The sequence below is a fragment of the Typha latifolia genome, chromosome 10 (genome assembly GCF_019914945.1).
Source record: "Typha latifolia isolate L0001 chromosome 10, TyphaL0001v2, whole genome shotgun sequence".
NCBI lineage: Eukaryota > Viridiplantae > Streptophyta > Magnoliopsida > Poales > Typhaceae > Typha > Typha latifolia.
Genome location: NC_133095.1, coordinates 4,565,826 through 4,581,845, shown reverse-complemented (window position 1 = coordinate 4,581,845; position 16,020 = coordinate 4,565,826). Strand labels below are relative to the sequence as shown.

The 16,020-nt window shown below is 34.1% G+C and overlaps 1 protein-coding gene across 3 annotated transcripts; it reads right to left on the bottom strand.

Annotated features, from left to right (window-relative positions):
• Nucleotides 1–76: 76 nt before the first annotated feature.
• On the bottom strand, nucleotides 77–11,262 carry LOC140796406 (uncharacterized). 3 transcript variants are annotated; one of them, XR_012110450.1, is made up of 19 exons: nucleotides 10,901–11,262; nucleotides 8,781–9,017; nucleotides 8,530–8,593; nucleotides 8,312–8,441; nucleotides 8,086–8,230; nucleotides 6,449–6,706; nucleotides 6,283–6,367; nucleotides 5,254–5,356; nucleotides 4,691–4,816; nucleotides 4,508–4,621; nucleotides 3,582–3,700; nucleotides 3,339–3,426; nucleotides 3,145–3,237; nucleotides 2,970–3,059; nucleotides 2,725–2,844; nucleotides 2,531–2,622; nucleotides 1,791–1,948; nucleotides 1,284–1,338; nucleotides 77–331 (listed from the first exon to the last, which is right to left on the bottom strand). XR_012110450.1 is itself a non-coding variant. In XM_073149444.1 (18 exons), exons 1-18 carry the CDS (start codon nucleotides 11,085–11,087, stop codon nucleotides 299–301), a joined length of 2,142 nt encoding a protein of 713 aa, XP_073005545.1. In that variant the 5' UTR covers nucleotides 11,088–11,262; the 3' UTR covers nucleotides 77–298. The 3 variants fall into 3 exon arrangements, 2 of the variants coding, with proteins under 2 accessions (XP_073005545.1, XP_073005546.1); XM_073149444.1 differs by lacking the exon at nucleotides 1,791–1,948 and having other exon boundaries at nucleotides 1,284–1,341; XM_073149445.1 differs by lacking the exon at nucleotides 1,791–1,948.
• Between the last annotated feature and the right edge of the window lie 4,758 nt (nucleotides 11,263–16,020).

The following is a 16,020-nucleotide window of genomic DNA, read 5'->3' as shown; positions in this document are numbered from 1 at the left end:
GAGCCATATTCTGATTACTGCAAACTGCGTATATAAGCAAGCTTGGGCTTGTTTTCTAGCTGAATGATTGCTATACTTGTTAACAAGGTAAAACAAATTGATCTATTTATTAATAAGCAAAATGTTTTTGTCCACTCACCTAGAATATTACATCACGGAACAAAGGTAATATTAACATAAAAGAATGACAAGAATACATCTCTACTGTCTATGTACATTGAGCTGCAAACTGTCAAGCAGCCTCAAGGCGCGGAAAACAAAACTCTTCTTCATACATTGCTTGGTGGAAGGCAGGATCCTACACATCTACTGGTTCACTTGATGGGGTCTCCTGCACAAAGAATGTCATGTCATGTCAAGTAGAGTTCTTTTTCTTTTTCTTTGTTAACCAAATAGCATCGCATAACATCATCTGTGAAACTAAACAGTGGACAAAACAAACTCATTGTTTGACGGATTAAAATAACCAGGCTTAAAAAGCCAAAACTTCCATTGACATATTAACCTAATTAACATTGTTAGGTCTTGAATATCATAATAAGTGAGTTCTAGTGAATTAAAAGATCCCTCTCGCTTTCATGCATCTTTGAAAGTGCCTAATTAAGTCAGTTATCTCGATACAGACACAGATCTAATCTAAAGTGTAGCAGACACAGATCTAATCTGAAGTGTAGGTCACTCTTACCTCCTAGGGCATCACAGATAATTGAATAAAACGTAAGTTCGTATTATGAGTAAGTTAAATCCACCTTTAAACTCTCATACTAGTTTAAAATTCAAACAAGAACGCAAAAGGAACTTTCTGTCAAAAAAGTTTCTATCATTAGAAAGAGAAAACAATAGAAAAACCTAGACATATTGCGTTATGCAGGGACCAACTAACTGTCCTTAACTTACATTTACTGAGTCACTTCATTACCAGCTCAGATTTGCCACCATGTCAACAGTGCTTTCTAATATGCATTTTGACAAGCTCTCGTCAGTAAGAGATAGCAAAAGTCCTTATACTACTCTCCGGTGGTCACATCATGTTATTGCAGCAAAAGCACATGAATATACTCGATCACTTCTTGGAAAAGTAAACCATGAGCAATATTAGCAGTTTAACACATTGTTAGAGAACACACTAACAATTCTAATCCAAAATTAAGGGTGCCTATACTTTTCCTGCTTCACCACTTATTCCAATTACAACTATGCCAGCTTATTCCATTTACAGCTATGCCAGTAAAATTAACATGTAAAACTCAAAAAAGGAAGAAAAGAAGAGTTAACGGACTTACATCAACATGAATCTCCACAGGAAACAAATTTATGGCACTAGGATCAAAAGAGAAACTGCTTCAGAAAGAAACACAAAACAATGTGTCATATAACAGTTTAAACAAATGTATACTTGCATTTATATATATATATATATATATATATGTATGTATGTATGTATGTATCATAGAAGACAGAAATAGGGAAAAGAGAAGAAAACAAAGAGTGGTTCCAAAAGCAAAGAAGAGCATCTAGTTGACACTTGCCAATTAATCTTTCGTAAATAGGACCTACAAGTACAACTTCCCATAATGACCTCTGCTGTTACAACCATTATCTCTTTCCCTCAACAATCATCTTCTTTCTCTTTTGTCTCTTTCTTCTCTTCTCTCGCCCCTCCAACGCGTTCCCTCTCATGGTTGACTCTCATTTTTTAAATAGACATCATGCTTGTGCATTGTCCAACATTTTCACACAAGAAACCCCATGAAGAAGGCAACTAGGCTACACCATGATAAACCACAAACCTTGTTGGTTCTCCTGCTTCATAATGCCTAATGCCGTGCCTGTCAGAGCACCTCCCATTAAAGCAGAAGTTCTCGAGAACACTATTTGTCAATCTCATGTAGATATGTATATGAGCATTATGATTACGTAGATACAACGAGATCCATCTTTCTCAATCCTGTCGAAGTCATCATTGCAAATTTCAAAAGATTGATTTTTTTTTTATGCCTAAAAAAGTTGAGAATTTTGACAAATTAGCTACCAAAAGAATAGGCAAAATGATTTACCACTGTAACTTTTCTATGTCAGCAGATAATTTGACATCTCGGTATGGCAGAAGTACTTAAGTATCTTGATACACGTCAAATGAAATCTAAATGCTCATCTTGACCAAGATAATACCCTATGATCCCTATACCATCTCTTAAATTTGATATATGAGCATGGAACATGCATTTTCAATTAGTGTCAAGCTATCAAAGATTTTTTAGATAATAGGACTTGTCAAATTATAGACTGTTGAAAATATTTAATTTCAAACTTAATTCCTATATACAACAGGAAAGACCTGTAGTTTAAAAAACGTTGAATGCTAATGACAGAAAACTTGCAAAGCCTAAACATTTCGGGTCATAATAAAAACAGCAAAAAAGAACCCTATTATTATAAGTTTGACTGCTTTACATACTAAATAAATAATAAAAATAATATTCATTATACATACATAACTAAATGACATACGTATATTAAAAACAATTACCCGTGTGCTAGAACTAGTCGCCACACATATGGAATAAAGAACTCCTCAGGATGACTCTCTTGCTCATATGTGAAGCGCAACTGAGTAAACATCTGTCAAATACTATATTTGATGAGTAACCATGATAATTTGAACTCTGGAGATGGAAATTAATTTTTAAAAATCCAGTCAACTTGAGTTCAAACGTGCCTTACCTTCATGCCTTCACCACGCCATGAACGACAGTTTATTATAATGATTTGAAGAACCTTGTCCACAGACCATTCCCCATTTAATTGCTGCATATCCATGCGACTGTTGAAGAACTCCAACACCTGCATGATAAATTCGTTAAACTATAGTTGCACATAGGATTAATGAAAAAGTAAGGGAACCAATGAGACTAATAACTAAATTATAAACATCCAGATAACATTGACATTTAACAGAGATATCGTACAGTGTAAATATTTTCAAGTAGTTCATTGAACCGTGGATGGTTCTTGAATGGCTGAAATACTTCCTGGCGGTGCAGTATTGCATACACAACCTATTACAAACACAAAAATATATCAGCTAAAGTATAAGATATAAACCCACAGTAGAGAAGATCAACGAGTTGTCTATTGTTATACCTCAGGATTCCGAGGCAATGCATATGTAAGAATTGCATTAATAATTTCCAGTACAATTCTTAGGAAGTCCGTATATATATGAAACTCAGTTGACTGCAAGAAATCCATCCATTGCTTCAGAAAACATAAGTATGTAAAAGGTGACAACACCCAGCCAAAAAGAATGCTGCAATCGGGTAACAAGATAAGAGTACCATATCATCTGTTACATTCCCCACTTCAATTTGGTCAGCCATAATTTTGTGGGCCTTGTCATTTTTCAATTCGGCCAATTTTGTATACCTGGAAACAAAGCATAACAGACAAAAAATTCAGATTCAAAAGAACTCACTCATAACAGCTAAAAGAGAATATCAACAAAAAAATACATAAATAATATTTTGTAAATATAAAATCCATTAGAATAAGTAAAAGAAAAGGGAATGGAGGTAGCATACTTGCGGGCGAGCATGTCAAAAAGGCTAACCAGCCTCTGCGATGCATATGCACTCAACCTATGAGCATGAGGAGCCATATTCGCCAAAATTGCGAGACAGTTTGTATGAAGATAAACATCCTAAAAATGATTCATAATTTAGTGTGTCAGAATAATAATCATCTTTATAATTTATCAACTCTTGGCTCCTGATAAACTTAAATAGTTAAATATTCACAGGTAAAGGTAAGATGGTTCAGTTAAAGAATAATTCACCAATCAGTTACCCAACCTTTTGGCATCGGTGGAAAGTTGAAATGTCACTTGAACATACATACATATAAATAAATATATATATAAGAATCATGGCAGAAGAATTAACTGGAGTAGGAAGCAAGCACACAATACTAACAAACAATTAGAGTGACACATGAATATATGTGCCATTACAGATTAAGCTGACAAGTCAATCATACAGGCAAATTAAACTACATTTAGCATATTGCATATTTCAAGAAGGAATAACTAAGAAACTTTCCTTTCTTTCTGTGCTCTAACACACAATTAAATAACAGATTAAAAAAAACTAGACATCAAACAAGTACAAATCTTCTGCGGCCAAATGCATTTGTTGGTTATTCGTGACAAATCCCTGTGTCCAGCAAGCCAAAATGGATTATCTGGTATAGAAAAATTATATAATTGGATTGCCACTAATTGCACAATTATTACTGATGGTATCTAAAGAAATGAAAAATAACCAGGTTCCATTCTCAACCAGTCCATATGCCTGATGAATAATCTCTATACACATATATAGGTATATACATCGTATAGGTATAGTAGACATGACACTGAATCTGCAGAAGTACCAGGGCAGATGTGGTGAATGGATGGAAGTAACTCAGTTTTCTATTTCAAAAAAAAAGGAAAAGAAAAGAAACTCACCCGTAGCTTGGAAAGGTTGTACTTAATTGTCCGAATTAGTACTACAACCATTAAAGAACCAAGAGAAGTATAATGCAGAAGGCGTTCTTGATACCAAGGAACATTTGGTAGTATCTGCAAATGTAACCCGGTAAATACCTTTTCTCATATAATGTAACTTATAAAAAGGTAAATAGTTCTTACCAATTTATGTATGCTGGCATTAAAGGATGAATCTTGACTAAGTATGAGAAGGATAACCAACAACATATAGATTTGATTAGATGTCCTCCTTGATGCATTGTAAAGCATCTCCAGAATAGGCATCAACTGTTGATTAAGTTCAAAGGTTAATAGATGTAGGACTAGAATAGGATATCATAGTTCTATTATGCACAAATGAAAATATGTAGAGGGCATAAGAGAGTCAATAATGAATTTTATTTTACTGAAATCTGCCTATTAACATACCTGGGAATCCAACCTATCAAAATTCACAACAAAAACTAATGATACAACATTTGCCCGACTGAATGGACATCTAGTAAAATTACATTCATGCTTCCTTTTCTTTTCTTTTCTCTTTTTGGGTATAGAGATTATAATGTTCCTGATCAAGCAGTTCAGTTCTTGTAGAAAAACAGAAGCTCAATAGTACTAAAGTTTTGGGAGTGGAGATGGTTAGGTTACTAATCAAGAAGTTCCAATTCTTGACAAAAAACAGAAGCTCAACAATACTAAGGCTGTTTCTTCAGCCATGTACATACCAATGTATCCAAATCTGTTCGCACCAAAACATACTCCAGAAAGTCACAGTTCCCATGCACCAAAGAATAGAGTAACAAGACTGAGTTCTCATCATTTAAGTACCTGAACAATTATACCGATAAGGTCTTTAATCCATCTAATGAAATGGCAATGAGGAGGATGAACTTCATAATTAACTACAATATTCTTGTAAAACTATTTTCAAAAGATGACAGAAATTCATGATAACTACCAGATTCATTCTGTATAATGTGTTCTCTCATCATGTAAAAATCCATCTGTCTAACTATCATCTCTACCAGAAAACCATATTCTCTGCAAGAACTTTATACAGTTCAGGAAAGGGTATTTCTGTCAACTGTCAAGTCATCTTATCAGACACAGCAATACATATCAGCTCATCATGGATCTTTCTGCATGACTAATTTATTTGGAAAATCAATTCCTCTGGTGTTTTAGTGAGAATGTTCCATGTTGATCACCACAGTATAAGTTTTCAGTGTGTACATACTATTTAAGTTCCTTCTATTAGGCAATATAAGGATGATCGCTCATGTACTTTCAGCTGGTTTGAGTAGACAAGTAGACAACTATAAAGGTCAGTATTCAATATGGAGTTGGAGCAAATTCTCAATGCCAATAATATTGCCTTACTACCCATTTATGCCTCGTGTCGAAAGAAGATATGATATTATGATACACGACGAGCAAAAGCAACTTAAGAAATTGTATTTTGTTTGTCATATACAACTATTAAATAAACAAATTCCTCTATAGCCAAAAGATGAATGTTCCAAATACTTGTAGAAGCCACAGCTAACATATACAAAATGACATAACTGGTTACTTCTTTCTCTTTCAAATAACAACTTTGGATAGCACTATATAGTATGACGATTTACATCTCTTATGCAAAACATAACTGTAGACATATAATGAACAAGGAACATCTCACTATGCAGTATGGAACGCTGATATTAACAATAGCCTGGAAACAATCAATTAGCAAGTCTTAACCTAATACTCACATTCCAAGAGTGTCAAAAAGGGAAGCAAAAGGCAATCTCACAACAGGTCCACTTTGTGCATTTCCCTCAATATCAACACGATCAACTGCAAGTACAGTAGCACTTCCCTGTCATGTTAATGCTTTGACAAACCAACAACAAAAATTATCCAGTGAAAATGTCTTACATTCAATATCCTTAGCATTTTCTAGTGCCTTGCAGTAAGGGTTGTCATGAAAAGTTGAAATGTCCTTCAAATAGGTACTTGAATCACCACCCTCCACATTATGAATATCAATGGATTTATCCACCAAAATACACTTTCTATAGTGAATGAGAATAAGCAAAACAAGTAGACTGTTACTTGCTAGTGGACTTTTTGGACCTTCACTGGTTGCACTAACTAGATAGTTGAAAGTGTAATATGGCAGTAGTACAAAGTTTGCTGCAGAAGCCAAAATCAAGACTAATTAGAATATTAACCAACAAAAACGAAAAAAAAAAAAAACACAGAGCAGATAGACATGCAGAAATGTGTTGCTTCTTACTATTCATGTAAGGAAATTTAAAATGTCCCACTAAAAAGAAGATTGAGCCTACAAACATACATTATTATGTGCCATTTAAAGATTGCTATAAAATATAAAATGTTTCCTACTTGAAGCAAAAAGGTACTCAGAAGTACTTAATTGCCAAATCTACAGTTCTACACATACTTCCACAAGAAGAAAAAGAAAAGAAAGGGATCGACTCCATTGTTTACCTTTGATCATGTAAAGGAAACTCAGATGTTCCACTCTTGTAAATGAGCTTACAATCTTTTTGTTGTATGTGCAATTAAAGATTTGCGGCAAAGACAAGTTGCTTCCTACTTGAAGCAACAAAGGGCAGACACACATTTGTCTTATACCAACTCTACTTCTTTTTCTTAAAAATCGGCAAATAAGGAATCATAGCTTTGGAAGCAGTTGCATAGGGGTTGGCATCGGGTATAACTGCACTGCATAAGCATTATGCAGTCATTCTATGTAGTTGGACCTTATATGAGCTGCATATATGGACTGCATATGCATATGTGACCACAAAAGGACCACCTATGCACATATGCATGTGATAACTATACCTTGTATTCTTAATATTTTAATCTTATTGAGTCCTTTTGGGGTAATTTGCAGCAAAAAAAACATTTTAGTTTTCTAATTGGTATTAATTAGAGCGTACCTTTTGTATAGACGATGCGTATAAATTACATAAGTAATGCGCATCTTTTTTTTTAATCTCGATACGTATTTTTCTAAAAATTAAAGCGTACATTTTACATAGTTAATGCATATAAAATAACATAGCTGATGCGCGATATTTTTAGGACACGGTAGTCTTTTTCAGATTTGTTAGGGCTAAATCAGTAAAAAATGCCTGAAATTGCAATTTGATAAATAAGAAAAATTGAAGAGTTTTTTGTTGCAAATTACCCATCTTTTTGTAATCTTTATGTTGTTAGCAGTCTTCAAGATAATAATATATCTTGTAAATATCTAAATGTTACTTGAGCAATCATATGACTATGTGCCACCATACCACACACGTGCTCGGCAATGGCTTGACAACCCACTTTCCACAACATTGTTAGGAATAATAGTAATTGAATAAGACAAAGCCGGTGATCATATGCCATAGAGCAATCCAATAAAAAGTCAAAGTAGAAAATTTAGAATTAAATATTGAGGCAATCAGCAGAAGATAAAAATAATATATTGGCAAAAAGTAAAACAGGAATAGAAAATTACTTTACAAAAGCAACGCCAACAAAAGTATGGAAATTACCAGCTGCGGAACCAACCCTTTGTAGAACACCAGGTTCACTTTCTTCAGAGAAAATGGAATAAGATGAGTCATTGAATGGAACGCGTGGATGGGCTATAAAACTTAACAGAAGTCTGCGAACTACGGAAGCTACCAAAGTAGGTTCCTGTATAAAAAGAAGTGATTTGCCTACCTGCTTTTCATATGGTTATAAAGATTAAAAGAAATTGTATGCAACTGTAATCACCTGGAGCATGGCAGCATCAATGAAGGGATGCACATCTTTCAGTCCTGGGGATGGTCCAGAACAAAGCTGTGTTGACATAGTCACCAATACCAAGTTCAGGAGCTCATGATGGAGGATGCTTGAGTGAGGACTTGCATAGGAAGCATAACCAAATTTCAGAAGCAAACCAAATGAATCAACTTCATAACCTAGGACCTAACTAAAGATCATTAATTTACCTTACATCTGATGCACCAATAAAACTGAGTATGCCTCGCATCACAAAATTCTCTACACTTTGTCCTGCAATAGAAAAGGCAAAACTGTAAGATATGAACTAGATTCTCTTCAGAAACCAATTGTTGCATAATAAAGGGAGAACCACATAATGGTTCCTGCAAGAAAACTGAACCACAAGTTGAGTAACAATAATCATCTGAACTACCTTACACAAAATGCAATAAAAGAGTAAACTAAGAGGATCAATTACCAGCAGGAAACTTTTCCATCCCCTTCTCATCTTTATCAATGTCAAGATATAATTCTTCCCAGTTGTCACTTTTTGCATTTTCGATGATGAACTTAAGAAATACAGATGATATGTATGTAGCATTCACAGCCTTCCTATATACAGTAGAGGATCCAGGAGATGTTGTAACTTCTTGTAAACACCAAACCAAATGAATCAAAATCTTTGCAAGATGCTTAGTGTGGTAGTTGTTCTGAGCTGCACCGGCACAAGAAAGAAAATAGTATTAGCATTGGTCAATACTAATAGGTAGAAGAGAATATTGCAATAAGATAATTCTTCTCTAGGGGTGACAAAAGCAGCAATGGCAGAAATTCATGTAACATTACACTGGGAAAAGATGACATAGGAAAATGCTCTTGAGGGAGAGACCCATCAACCACTTTTAGGGATCTTATTTCATTACAAATATTTCTAGTTCCTTGTATTGGCATAACTTTCAGGTTCTTTTTTTCTTCAAAGGCAAGAGCGAGCCAGTTGTTCACTTTTATCAACTTCAGGTATTCTTTTTGGAAAGGAAAGATAGGTACTAACATACATGTGAAATCAAGTTCTAGTTAAACATAATGGACAGTACAGTCTCAAAACAAGGGAATGAGTACCCAAACTTTAGAAGACTCAATGAAAGAAATGACTTAGCAATGGCTGTTTATATGGCACATGACCTCTACATATTAGTGTGAAATTAGATAGGAAGGGTTATGAAGTTCTAACCTCACAGTCTAAGCTAGAGAAAAAAGGAAAAATGAAACTGTTTTCTACTTAGGAGATCAAGCGTTTATCAATAAATAAGAATCAATAGGAAAAAAAAAGACAATAACTCAGGCGTCGTTTGGTTGAAGAATAAGGAACCCTTATTTATGAATTAGGGAGTCCTTATTCATGATTTGTAGCCAAATACCACTAAATCTAGTATAACCAATACCACAGTTAAAATTCTCAAAAAATATAGGTATTGCAACCCTCTGTCCTAGTATTGCAACCAAACACAAAAAATATAGTTCTCATCTAAACCGAGGATAAAAAAGAGATATAACACTATGCATGAGGCCTTAATAATCTGAACTTAAAAGAATTTCCTCTATTCTACTGGAGTACAAATGAAGGTAAGGATAGCAATCTAATAGCTATTTTCCACAACACTTGATCTCTCCCAAATCTAAGTAAATTGTGTGAAAAGTTGGAAAACGGAAGACCTTGCCCTAGCAAAAGGAATAAATTTTAACTTCATATACCATATTGGATAAGGTATTCCATGCCACCTCCCAAGATTCTCTCATATGCATGATCTCCACTACCTTTTGGAGAATGGATTATAGCCTCATAATACTTCATTTAGCTTCTTATCTGAAATTTATTATCAACTTTATTGGCCATTTGATAAGTCCTATTAAATCCCTCTCATATGTAGTTTTTCATTCCACGAGTTTTATAAAACGAGGCCATAATATTTGGGCAGCAAGGAGAGTACACAGTGCATATGCAGTATTTAGGTGCATATACAGATGCATACACATTCCATATTAAACTACCTGAATTCGTAAAAATATGGACTATAGTTATTTGCCTCCATACAAAGATCTGTTACTTAAATATTGCAAACAATGTAGCTAAAGTCTATGATTACTGAATACATAATGCTCCAACAAGTCCTATCCGGTCACAGAGGGCTTCCAAGTATCATATAACCATATGCCAGTTCATATATGGCACTCTAGAACAATGTTCTTTTCAAATCAAATCACCTTCCTGCTAACACTAGTATACAAGACTATTCACAATCCAGCAAGATGCAGAAAGCCGAAAGGAGGTGTCTTTGTAATAATTCTGCCCTGCATGTGAGTCTAACTAAGGAAATCTTATCTAACAGAACTTACTTAGCCAAATAATTGAATCTCTTGCATGAATATGACGAAGCGTTTAGAAGGAAGCATGACTCCTAAACAATCAAGGCATATCTTGTCACATATCATAAATGTGTCTCAGATTTTAGTGCTTAAAACCTCTAATCATAGTAATTGACCTCAAAGAACCAATCATTTCAATAAATCCAAGGGGAAGAGGTCATAGGGAACACCAACCGAAGGCATGACAAGCCTGGAGGACGCGGTGGCGCGGCCATTGGAGGGTAAGAGGGAGCTCAAGCAGCTGCTTCCAGAACTCCGACGAGATCGGGTACGACTTCGCCCCCACGAAGGCGGCGATCACGTGCTCCGCTGTTTCCGGCGGCCGCTCCCCTCGCCGCGGCGTCGACGGCACCGCCCCCATTCGAATCTAACCCAACTCCGACCTCGGGAAACCAAAACCCTAGATGGAGACTACGAGATCGTGGCGGAGACGACGAGAGAAGAAGGAAATTGCAAAAAAATATCGTAAAAAAAATTGGGAATCTTCCTATCGAAGTAAAGAGAGAATGAGAGACGAATAGACGACGTATTCTATTAATAAAATTATTCATGTGTTTCCGTTTTAATCCGAGAGAGAGAGAGAGAGAAGCGGTGGTTTAATGACGCAAATACCCTTCCCGTCGGCAAAATGGGTTTGGCAAGGACTTTTTGCGTGGATCTTGATTCCATGAATCTTAGCCGTCCAATGGATGGATCCTACCTGGCATTGGAAATGTACGGCTTGGATGATCGTGTTCTTCTCGATGTGCCCAACTCTGAAAGGTGACAGGTAGTTATAATCCTTTTTAACAGTTTAGGTGTTACTTTTAAACATTTACAAAATAGGCGAGCTTTTAAAACTATTTAAAGGAATATATTTGGTTGCTTACCACCTAAATTAATCGCTATCCGTCCTAGCTGCGATTCGTTTTCGTTGTTTCTAGTTGCAATTCCAGAGTCTTTCACCAAACTAGGTGACAAACTTATGTACCTTAATAGTTCACCTTCTAAACTTATTACTATAGTTAATTACAAACAAATGAGTCTAATAAAAAAAATACTAAATTTTTCAATATTTTGTGTAGGACTTTCAAAGAGACTGAGAAGATTTGATTTACATTTATTTGAATTTGAATTTGAATTTGAATTTGAATTTGAATTTGAATCTACTATTTTGTCTAGTTTATTAGATTGTAATATAATAAAGCTCTATAGTTTATATCTATGCCTATGGGATCAACATTTTAATTTTAGAATAAAACCCTGAAATTTTTCTTAACACTTTATAACTTATGTAAAATATTAATAAGATTAAAATAGTTTTATATTTGAACTTATGAGGTAGCAGTTGGCATGTTCAAAACAAACCCTTCTTAGTGCTAATTAAAAACTCATAATTTAATTTTGTTATCTTGAATAGCGATTCATTCTTGTTGTTAGTGTGAAGGGCCAAGCTGAGTCATTATGGGTAACAGTGAGTCCTATTAATAGTTTGAAAAATATAGCTATTTTAATGGTTTTGAAAATATACTTAGTTTACAAACATAGTAGTGATAGTTACAGTTATGGAGTTATAGTTGACTGGTAGATATTATTTGAGATATTTCAATTCGAAATTTCAGAATTTCTATTGAAACTTAGAGTTTTTGACCGAATTAGCCCTGTTCTAATTTTTTCTTTTAATCAATAGACTACTTCTTAAATTTATTACTAAATGAGATCTAATTTACTGTAGTCCTATTGGACTAATCAGCGTTTTATCCCTAAGCAAAAATATTAGTTCTAAAATGATGAACTGATTAGCGTTTTATGTATATAAATTATTTTAACTTAATCCTTTAGCAATTAAGGAGAAAAAATTGTCTAGCGATAAAAATGCCGATGGGTTTAGCATTTTTGTTTCAGTAATACTGAATTAAAAAGGCGTCATGGTCAAAAACTCTTGAAACCAAAAAGGAGGTCAAAAAGTTTTATTATGTTGGGTTTGTGATATCAAACTCATCTAATCAAACTATGTACTTATTTAGATTAGTTCAGTAAACTCATAGAGTGAGTTTATTGATTTGGATTTATTTAACCCATGATTTGGATTTATTTAACTCATGATTTGGATTAGTATGTCTAAGAGTGTTTGGATGTATCTAAATATTAGAGAGATGGTAGGAAATGAAGGATTCTTCTCTCTTGTTCTTTCTTCTTGTGCAAAGGAGATAGATTTGTTAGTCTACTCTCTGGGGCCATCTGTTAAAAGATATAACAATTAGTGAATGATTGGAGTGTCAAATTTATTTTATTTCAAAGAAACTTTGATTTGCGAAAATCTTATTAAAAAAATTAATTGAATAATTAATAATACTAATATAATAACAGAGAAATAAATTAAAAAATTGCTGCCTGAGAAAGTATTGCCTCTCTTTCTCCTAGGGCAAACTATTTGAGCGAGAGAGAGATCGGACCCGCGAGCCCAAGCCTATTAGTCTCGGTCGTTGTGTTTTCAAAAAACTGTCGAGATAGGGGGCATAATAAAATTGGCAGGAGTTTATCAAAACTCAAGGGTAAGGTCAAGTGTTCTTCAAACTAAACTCTAAATTATGCAAAATAAAAAAATTTGCATATAATACCCTGTCTTTTAATAAAGTTGTAATTTACACCCTGCATATTTATAATTTACAAATCGAGCCCTATAATTTGACGAATATATGTAGAAAACACCCTACTGTTAAATCTGTTAGTTAAACTTAACTAAATATCTTAGTTAAATTAACTATACCAAAAAATCACGAAAATATCTTCAGCTAAGTTATATTAAGGGCATTATAATCATTTTTGAAATAAGTGTATTTTAGTTATTTTAGAAATAAAATATATCAACTTAATATAATATTCTCACGGTGTTAGTTTCAATCTAACCCAATGTGTTTTTAGTATATATTCACTAAATTATAAAACTTAATTTACAAATAGTGAAAATGTAGGATGTAAATTGTAATTTTGTTAGAAAGTAGTGTGTCATATGAAATGATTTGATATCTGTCCCCAAATGGTATTGGGATTTCTTATAAAATTCATAGAAAGCATGAAAAAAAATAACTGTTTAATAAATTGATTAAAGTTTTTAAAAATCTTTTCATAAAGATCCTCGACTTTGGTATTAAGAATGTTGTTCTAATTGACTTTTCCAACACCTTCTTGTTAGTCCATGATCTCCATGCTTAGTTGAAGATAGAGCCTAATAAACACTTTGAAAGCATATGCATAATTGAGAGTGCATTGAACATTTGTTCTTCACCTGCAGATACGCTAAAGAGGTATGGGAGCAAATGACTGTTTATCATAGTTGGGATACCAGATGGGAGAGCAGGATAGATTCCAATTGGTTATGCAAGGTGTGGAACTCAGACCAACAAAAGGATGCGGTTGCAAAGGTATCATTGTGGCTACCCTTTGGATGGTATGGAAATATAGAAATGAGAGGGCATTTAGAGATGTAGGGGACTAGTTGAGAATGGTTGTCCAGTGAGCGACCCAGCTAGCGAAGGAATACTCTAATCGGGGTGCAAGAAAAGTCGATCAACTAGAGCACGACGGCGGTGTACTTGGACAGCTCCGGCCTAGGGCTAGGTTAAGGTGAATGTCGACGATGCCTTCTCGAAGGGGGACTACCAAGGAGGGGTTGGTGCGGTCCTCAGGACGACAGATGGTGCACTCCTAAAAGCTGCATAGGAGCCCATGCAGGGAGACTCAACAATCCTCACCGAGGGATGGACCTTAAGACTTGGATTCCGGTTGGTCAGTGGGCTTAATATTTGAGTCCAACTCACTCAAGCAAATTCAAATCTTAAAGGCGGAAAGTAAGTTGTTTGTGCAAGTTCCGTGGTTTAGTTGCTAAATGTAGAGTGTTATTCAACTTTTTTTTAAACTATTATGTAATGCATATATTTCGTGAAGGAAACCTCGTTGCCGACTAGGTAGCAAAGCGAGGTAAATGTGAGTCCGGACCAGTTTTGGTGGGCCCTAAGGACCTAATTCCCTTAGACCTTTGTATCCGGCTCTCAATCGATGCCTGTTCCCCCTTCAGGGGATAGGCCAACTAAATAAAACTCTACCTACAAAAGAAAAAAAAACATATGCATATTTTTCTTTTAGAACTATTGTATGCCCCTCATTATAGTAGAGCGGTAAAATCCTTCTATTTGTGTCTCGTATTCTTAATAGTGAAATTATTATTCTTTCATGTGCATGGGCATAACCTCATTTTTTATAAACCACATATATCTTGTATTGTTGTTATGCTTATAACTATTTATCTGTCTTATTTGTTTTTGAATTTAAGGACCAACTTGAACTAGTTTAGAGACTCTTAAACTGGTTCAGTAACCAAATATTTTTTTAATCTTTTTCATATATAACCAAGTTTACTCTCTAAAAAAATTAAGACTAACTAATTGAGTTCGGGGCTTAGCCTCAAACCAAACAATGTATAGGTTTTTATATTTTTTTATATTATTGCACATCTTAGGCATATGTGTTGCTAGAGCTAAGTGCTTTGGTGTTAATATTTTTTTTTATTCTAGTAGTGTATGGAAAGAGCCTTTCTCTTCTTTTTCTAACAAATAGTAACAAAGTCAATATTGCTAGCAATTCTAGCCTAAATAGGTTTATAATTTATAATTTGAGAGTATTTTAGGGTAAAAGAGTTGTAAGATTTATTAATCTCATAAAGAAAATTTTTAATTAGTTATTTAATAGGCTTAAATATAGTTTGTTCCCTCAAATTTTGACTCATTATCACTCTGCATCTCCTAATTATTTAAAATATTATAATTAACTAATAGATCTAATATAATATTTTCTTCATATATTCATTAAATTATAAGAGCTCGATTTGTAAATAATAAGAATATTAGATATAAATTTTAATTTCGTCGATTGACCTAGTGTTATATACAAAATTTTCTTTATTTTAATAAAAAAAGTTAAAAAGAAAAAATATTTTTGATAGGTAAAGAGTCACTTTTCAATCTATTCTTTACGATTAAACATTAAAAATAGATAAGTTCTTAAAAATAAGTATGTTTTCTCCTACTCTCTAACAACTAAACACTTCTCTTATAAGAGAAAGTGGATTACATAATAATTAAAAAAGCCATTGATAAAGGAGAACACATAAAAGTTACTTCCCGTCTCACTTTCCGCACTACTCGGCAACGAAACCAAACTAAAGGCGCTAAGAGCGATATAACTGACTTTGCTAGTAAGTCGTTAACGATGAAGCTACAATTGCCGATATCTGAAATAGCTTAAAGGTATAACTG